The sequence below is a fragment of the Staurois parvus genome, unplaced genomic scaffold (assembly GCF_062004578.1).
Source record: "Staurois parvus isolate SC_StPar_1 unplaced genomic scaffold, SC_StPar_1.0 ptg000150l, whole genome shotgun sequence".
Classification (NCBI taxonomy): Eukaryota; Metazoa; Chordata; class Amphibia; order Anura; family Ranidae; genus Staurois; species Staurois parvus.
This window is the reverse complement of record NW_028317946.1, coordinates 11,540-19,970: the sequence shown is the minus strand read 5'-3', so window position 1 is coordinate 19,970 and position 8,431 is coordinate 11,540. Positions and strand designations below refer to the sequence as shown.

Sequence of the window (8,431 nt, the reverse complement as noted above, 5' to 3'; positions counted from 1 at the left end):
CAGAGGATAGTGAATGGAACTTGTAAGTAGAAAAAAAACCCCCATTGATGGCTGATGGCAAAGGATGGTGAATGGAACTTGTAAGTAGAAAAAAACCCCCCATTGATGGCTGATGGCAGAGGATGGTGAATGGAACTCGTAAATAGAAAGAAAAAACCATCAGTGGCCTGCATGGCAGAGGATGGTGGATGGAACTCGTCAGAGGAGAGAAAAAACCCCATCAGTGGCTCATGTGACAGAGATGCCTACACCACGCAAGCCATTGGTGGGTTTTATTCTCTCTACTTACAGAAAAAGGAAACAAAAAACTTTACAAATGTTTAATTTTTGCAAATTACTTTTTATGTAACCGTTGTTGAGACATACCCAACTCTCTGAATGGGTCCAACAACATACCTCTACTATTGTCACATGAGACTCATTTCACAAATATTTCTATCTCAGGTTCCAGTTTCAAATAAAAAAATTAACATAGGAAAGTATGAACATGTCCCAAAATTGCAACGCCAAAAATGAAACGGATTCCCCGGCCTATTCTAGGACATATAATCGTTAAAGGGTTTAGTATGGACATCTGTTCTGTCCTGGACACGACTTGCCATCCGTAGGATCATCCTTTTGGGTTGTTAGATGTTTATCCAGCAGGTTCTTCTTGTTTTTGTTGGAAGTTCTTTCTCGTTTTTGAAAAGTCTAGAAGTTCTTCGGATTACAGTAGCTCACCGGTGTTTGTTATCTCCCTTTTTGAAGTAGACACAACTTGGGAATACAAAATAAAAAATAATATTTCAAATAACGCACGCACAAACTCTCCCGCTGTTGCAAGCTGATTTTGGGGCCGCGGTCCTATCTGGTGGTCCACGTTTGGACGGACGCTCTAGTCCGCGCTGGTGTTCTTCTTTTCTTGCCAGTTCTTCTCTCTCTCCTCAAGTTCACCTTGGGTGAAAGAAGCCGGTCCCCAGTTTGTGATGAACACGGGATTTTTAGAACCTGAAAAGGTGACAGAATTTCAAGAATGCATCAATGTATTTAGAGGAACAGCAATCCAGATATTCCCAGATGGAATGAGAACGGGTCAGGGCTCTCAAATCTGGAATTTCAGAGATTGGTGGATATCAGAGATTATAACCCCCTGAAAATGAAATGGCTCAGTGATCTCTGTACAGCGCTGTGGTCTATGTCAGAGCTATATAAATGTATCATAATAGTGAGTGACTGTGGGGGAGGGGACATTAGAGGGTAAGCCCCTCTGGTGCAGAGACTGATGTGACTGTGGGGGAGGGGACATTAGAGTGTAAGCTCCTCTGGTACAGAGACTGATGACACTGTGGAGGGGGGACATTAGAGTGTAAGCTCCTCTGGTACAGAGAGTGATGTGACTGTGGGGGAGGGGGCATTAGAGTGTAAGCTCCTCTGGTACAGAGACTGATGGGACTGTGGGGGGGGGGCATTAGAGTGTAAGCTCCTCTGGTACAGAGAGTGATGTGACTGTGGGGGAGGGGGCATTAGAGTGTAAGCTCCTCTGGTACAGAGACTGATGTGACAGTGGGGGAGGGGACATTAGAGCGTAAGTTCCTCTGGTACAGAGACTGATGTGACTGCGGGGGAGGGGACATTAGAGCGTAAGCTCCTCTGGTACAGAGGCTGATGTGACTGTGGGGGAGGGGACATTACAGTGTAAGATCCTCTGGTACAGAGACTGATGTGACTGTGGGGGAGGGGACATTAGAGCGTCAACTCCTCTGGTACAGAGACTGATGTGACTGTGGGGGGAGGGGACATTAGAATGTAAGCTCCTCTGGTACAGAGACTGATGTGACTGTGGGGGAGGGGACATTAGAGTGTAAGCTCCTCTGGTACAGAGACTGATGTGACTGTGGGGGAGGGGACATTAGAGTGTAAGCTCTTCTGGTACAGAGACTGATGTGACTGGGGGGGTGGGGACATTAGAGTGTAAGCTCCTCTGGTACAGAGACTGATGTGACTGTGGGGGAGGGGACATTAGAGTGTAAGCTCTTCTGGTACAGAGACTGATGGGACTGGCTCAGTGATCTCTGTACAGCGCTGCGGTATATGTCAGAGCTATATACATGTATAATAACAGTAGCGTGTGATTGGTCTGGGGACAATAAAGTGTAAGAAACTAACATGACTCTAAATACTATGGAAACGTATTTTTCTATAATAAGAAAAATTAATAATAGCGCCTATGGTCAAAATTATATCTCACTAATAGTGTACCAGCTGCAAAAATTCACCATATATAAAGTGTACAAACTCACAAAAAAATTTTGTGCTAGTAAATAAATATAAATATATAAATAATCATCAAATCATAAGTCCAGCAAAAAATATCACAAAAAATATATATATAATAAAAAGCTTTAAAGTGCAAAAAAACTTTTGTGCAAAAAAATGTCTTAAACATGAAAAAATTTCACCAAAAACCTTGATAATAGCAGATCATCCATAAATGAATCTTCAGAAACGGAAACTTTGCAACAGATCGATCCTCATCGATCGAAATAACAGGATGAAAAACCTTGTATTTAATTGGAAATCCACTTCTCCAATAGATAAAGAACCACCTTCAAACGTATCCATGAGGGGAAATGCCAAGCACTCGGGAGAAACAGAAAGACTTCATGGTGCAATATTATAAAAACCAATTCCTTTATTAGGTACTCATTGCACTTACTCAAGAGGTGTCCCAGCCGACACCAGCATCAACAGCATAACAGCAATCACATAAACGAGCCTGGTTACTCAGCACATGCGCAGTAGCTGGTAGCCAAAAACATAATAACGTCACATCAATCAAGCTCCGCCCTACGCGTTTCGTCATTGACGTCCTCACGGAGCGGATCGTCGATGACGAAACGCGTAGGGCGGAGCTTGATTGATGTGACGTTATTATGTTTTTGGCTACCAGCTACTGCGCATGTGCTGAGTAACCAGGCTCGTTTATGTGATTGCTGTTATGCTGTTGATGCTGGTGTCGGCTGGGACACCTCTTGAGTAAGTGCAATGAGTACCTAATAAAGGAATTGGTTTTTATAATATTGCACCATGAAGTCTTTCTGTTTCTCCCGAGTGCTTGGCATTTCCCCTCATGGATACGTTTGAAGGTGGTTCTTTATCTATTGGAGAAGTGGATTTCCAATTAAATACAAGGTTTTTCATCCTGTTATTTCGATCGATGAGGATCGATGTGTTGCAAAGTTTCCGTTTCTGAAGATTCATTTATGGATGATCTGCTATTATCAAGGTTTTTGGTGAAATTTTTTCATATTTAAGACATTTTTTTGCACAAAAGTTTTTTTGCACTTTAAAGCTTTTTATTATATATATATTTTTTGTGATATTTTTTGCTGGACTTATGATTTGATGATTATTTATATATTTATATTTATTTACTAGCGAAAAAATTTTTTGTGAGTATTTTTCTATATAACTGAATAAAAGAGAATGTCTTTTTCCGACCACATTGTAGCACAGCAGTTATTCCATACCTGGCTGTATCAGTCGGATTAGGTCTTCATGTTGCGCCACTTTGTCCTTCCAGCTCCTTGTCTTACTCGTCGCAACTTCTAGATTATCTTTAATTTGCTGTCATGGTATAAAAGAAATGTGAATTTTAGTTGTAAAGTGGCATTGTACATTCCAAACATAATAAATGTAGAAGATGGTGAACTAAAGTCAGTAAACATTTCATAGATATGGATTCCTGACATTTCAGAATGCTATCAGCCTGGCAATCACTTTTATTTAGTTTTTGATATTACAGAGAGTGGACTAAATCTCTGCCAGATTGTATTGGTGAACATGGCTGCGGGGGGACAATTTCCTCTCATTTCCTGTGTGGCTGCTGAGACAGGAAGTGTAGGGAAATGTCCCAAAAGGTAACAGACAACAGTAGAACCTGGCAGAGGCTCTAACCCTTTCCTACTGAATCTGAAACTAAAACAAATATTGGCTTAACCTCTACTTTAATTGGGGGCAACCTTAAACTTGAGTCAACAGAAAACACAGATACAGGTCCTGAACCTCATCAAAGTTTAGGGATGGAATCTTGAATGGATCTAGGTTGACCCCAGGTCGACCGGCCCACGCCTACAATGGATTGCTCCCAGTCACCTGGTATTGCTCCAGGGCTGCCATCCGCTCCTTCTCCAGCTGTTCCAGCTGCTGCATAGCCTCCTCTAGCGCTATCTCCTTCATCTCCCGGATAGTCTCCAGTTCCTTCTTCTCAGCTTCCGTCATCTTGATAGCAAGCTCCTGCTCCTGGTGGAGTTTCTCCAGCATGGCTCGCTTGGCTGCTTCCTCTTCCAGGAGTCTGGAAATTACACAGGTATATAGTCAACGAAGACATGAAAATACTCAGGTCTGTTTAGCCCAACTGTTCACAAATTGCAGGTTATCATCCAGAGGTAGGCCTACCACAGCCCCATACATACACATGCCCCCCCATACTAACTGTCTCTCACCCCATACATGCACATGCCCTCCAATACTAACTACTGTCTCGAAAAAACTCTTCTTTCTTGAACTCAAGAATAACAAGCATTCAGGCCAAACATTTACAGATGCTTTCTTATATCAAGTTGCCAGAATTCATTACAATTTTAGACTAAAGCAGGCCTAAATTCGTAAAGTAAACCAAAGGCCATACTCATACTATTAGATCTTTCTGCAAGCTTTGATACAGTTGGCCACCTGCTCCTCCTCGAAAAATCCACTTCTTTAAACCTCAAAATCTCTGCTCTTTCCCAGTTCTCCTCCTGCCTATTTAGGTGCTCCTTCAGTGTCACCTACAACTTTATCCTCTCCTCATCCTCCTTCTGTAGAGGTCCCCAAAGGCTCTGTACTCGGACACCTTCTATCCTCCTCCCTTGGTCAGTTGACTACACCTCTTTTGGTCAGAAGAGAGCCTTTCATAGCTTCCAATACCATCTTTATTCTGAAGACACCCAAACCTATTTCTTTACTTCTCAGCTCACAACCTACAACACTATTTCCTCCTCTCCTCATCCTCCTTCTGTGGAGGTCCCCCAAGGCTCTGTACTCAGATACCTTCTATCCTCCTCCCTTGGTCAGTTGACTACACCTCCCTTGGTCAGTTGATAACCTTCCATAGCTTCAAATGCAATCTCTATGCAGATGACACCCGATCCGATCTCAATACTTCTCAGCTCGCAACCTACTACTCTACCCCCTCCTCTCCTCTTCCCGTAGGGGTTCCCCAGGTTTTGTCCTTGAACCGCTTCTACTCCCTATCCACACTTTTAGGCGATCACTGAAAATCCATCTAAACTTCCTGTCTTGTGATACCTTCCATCATGCCTGAGGTGATTGTAGCCATATTCGTGTACTTGGAAGGCCTAAATTCATAAAGTAAACCAAAGGCTATACTCATATAATTTGACCTTTCTGCAAGCTTTGATACAGTTGGCCACCTGCTTCTCCTCAAAAATTCTACTTCTTTGACCTTAAAATCTCAGATTTTGCTGGTTCTAATCCTGCCTATTTAAGTTCTCCTTCGGTGTCACCTACAACTTTATCCTCTCCTCATTCTCCTTCTGTGGAGGTCCCCAAAGGCTTTGTACTCGGACACCTTCTATCCTCCTCCCTTGGTCAGCTGACTACACCTCTTCTTTTGGTCAGTAGATAGCCTGTCATAGCTTCCAATACCATCTTTATGCTGAAGACAACAAACCTATCTCTTTACTCTTTGTAGTACTACCTTCTACTATGTTTGAGGGGATTGTAGCCATATTAGTGCACTTGCAAGGCTTAGATTTTTAAAGTAAACCAAAGGCCCTACTCATGCTATAAGACCTTTCTATTAGCTTTGATGCATTTGGCCACCTGCTTCTCCTCGAAAAGCTCCACTACTTTGACCTCAGAAACCCTGCCCTTTCCTGGTTCTCCTCTTGCCTATCTAGGTGCTCCTGCAGTGTCGACTACTTTATTGCCTTCTCTCTTGTCCTGATCCTCTTTCTGTGGGGGCCCTCTAGGGCTCTGTCCTAGGACACCTTCTATTCTCTATCTACACCTCCTCTTTTGGTCAGTTGATAGCCTTTCATAGCTTCCAATACCATCTCTATGCTGAAGACACCCAAACATATCTCTTTACTCTTCAGCTCACAACCTACCACTCTACCTCCTCTTTTCCTCTTTTCCTCTTCCTCTTCCCATAGGTGTCCCCAATGCTCTGTCCTTGGACACCTTCTTTTCTCTATCTACATCTCCTCCCTTGGTCAGTTTAATAACCTTTTATAGCTTCCAAAAACATCTCTATGCTGATGACACCCAAATCTATCTCTTTACTCCTCAGCTCACAACCTACAACTCTACCTCCTCCTCTCTTCTTCCTTTTTCTGTAGGGGGTCCCCCAGGTTCTGTCCTCAAACTACTTCTATTTTTTATCTACACTTCCTCCCTTGGTCAGTTGATAACCATCCATAGTTTGTAATACCATCTCTATGCTGACAGCACCCAAACCTATATCTCTACTCCTTGGCTCACAACCTACAACTCTACCTCCCCCTCCCCTCTTCCTTTTCCCATAGGGGTCCCCAAGGCTCTGTCCTCGGCCACCTTCTTTTCTCTAGCTGCATTTCCTCCCTTAGTCAGTTGATAACTTTTCATAGCTTCCAATAACATCTCTAGGCTGATGACACCCAAACCTCTCTACTCCTCAACTCACAACCTACATCTCTACCTCCTCCTCCTCTCATCCTTTTCCCATAGGGGTGCCCCAGGCTCTGTCCTCAGACCACTTCTGTTCTCGATCTACACCTCCTCCTATGGTCAGTTGGTAACCTCCAATTGCTTCCAATACCATCTCTAGGATCTCTGATATCGCTACTCCTCACATTACCTTTTCAGTCTCCTTAACCCCTCTTTGATAATTCTCTGCCAATTCCTCCACAAATTTGCTCACCCAACCAGGGGCGGACTGACAACTCATGGGGCCCCTGAGCAATAGGGGATCATGGGGCCCCTGTGTACTTGCCCACACCCAAAAAAGCCTATGAAAAAGCCAATGAAAGGTACCAGGGGCATCTCATGGGGCCCCCTACTGACCCCGGGCACTGCACCCAACACATACAATTCAAAATCCTAACAAAAACATACAAGGCTGTCCACTGCTGTCCAATGTTCTGAAATATATCACCAACCCTATCTCAGAATAACACCCAAACTGACCTCCTGTTCTCTAGCTCCCTTGTCACCTCCTCCTCCATACTCACTTCCAGGACGTCTTGAGCCCTTTCCAACCTATGGAACCCTCTACCCCAATCAGTCCGACTATCTCCCACTCCCTGAAAACTCTTCTAACCTTCTTGTCTTGTAACTGTACCACCTTCCATCATGCTTGAGGTGACTGTGGCCATCTTAGTGCACTTCCAACACAACGACTTGCACTAACAGTCAGATTTTCAGGACAAGTATTTGGGGTATTTGGGGAATTTCTGGCATGGCATGGTCAGCGGGTATTTTTTTTTGCAGTTATTGAAATATAACAAAATGCTTTAAATAGTACATAAAGCAGAACACAGGAGAAAGGAGGAAAGAAGAGAGACGCTCCTCTTTAGGGTTTACATACTTCAGTCCTCTTTTGGTTTTATTCGGCACCCTCACCTGGCCTGTAAGAGCCGCGCACTCTCCTCTTCAAGTCGCGCTTGTTTCTCATCATCTAGCGCCTCCTGCAGTCGATGATACATTTGTTCCAGCTCTCGCACCCTCTTCAAATACTGCTCTAATTCTGAGGACTTCTGTGCTACCTGTTCTTCCATTTGTTGCCGAATCTACGGACAGACGAATAATAGATAGGAGGTTCATTCTTTGCAACCTGCTGATCCGGGTTCTGAGCCATTTCAGGATAGAGAAAGGCTGAAAAGAAGACTACCTGAAATGTATTCAATAACAATTTAACCTGTGGTGGACACTGGGTATGCTACACATGCCCAGAAGTACACAAGGTATGTGTAGCACACCCTATGCTCCTGCCCCACTGTCCCTCCCCCCTTGCACTTGCCTGCCAGCAATTCAAACCTTTCAAAATGACTGTCATTAGTTGTGTTCTAAGTGCTTTTGCTGTAATAGCTGCTGCTGCCAAAAAACAGCCACCCGACAATGTATTGTTTAGGCATGAGATAGAAAGACACAAAGTAGTTATAAACATTGATGAGAGAGAAGATAGATACAAAGTAACATTGTTTATAAATATTGATCAGATGGGAGATGGAGAGATACAAAGTAACATTGTTTATAAATATTGATCAGACGGCAGATAGAGATACAAAGTAACATTGTTTATAAACATCGATCAGATGGGAGATAGAGAGATACAAGGCAACATTGTTTATAAACATCGATCAGACGGGAGATAGAGAGATACATAGTAACATTGTTTATAAACATCGAT

General features: G+C 43.3%; 1 protein-coding gene across 1 annotated transcript; it reads right to left on the bottom strand.

Moving 5' to 3' along the window:
- Positions 1-319: 319 nt before the first annotated feature.
- On the bottom strand, positions 320-7,832 carry LOC149464633 (switch-associated protein 70-like). The gene is made up of 4 exons (XM_089674298.1): positions 7,645-7,832; positions 4,135-4,333; positions 3,510-3,606; positions 320-987 (listed from the first exon to the last, which is right to left on the bottom strand). Exons 1-4 carry the CDS (start codon positions 7,797-7,799, stop codon positions 875-877), a joined length of 564 nt encoding a protein of 187 aa, XP_089530424.1. The 5' UTR covers positions 7,800-7,832; the 3' UTR covers positions 320-874.
- Positions 7,833-8,431: the final 599 nt, after the last annotated feature.

What these genes read in the sequence shown, in the direction of transcription:
- LOC149464633 (XM_089674298.1), bottom strand. Translation starts at nt 7,799, where the DNA reads ATGGAAGAACAGGTAGCACAGAAGTCCTCAGAATTAGAGCAGTATTTG. An exon ending in GCGCGGCTCTTACAGGCCAG is followed by an intron (nt 4,334 to 7,644) that starts GTGAGGGTGCCG and finishes TGTAATTTCCAG; the next exon opens with ACTCCTGGAAGAGGAAGCAG. An exon ending in AATCCGACTGATACAGCCAG is followed by an intron (nt 988 to 3,509) that starts GTATGGAATAAC and finishes TCACCTTTTCAG; the next exon opens with GTTCTAAAAATCCCGTGTTC.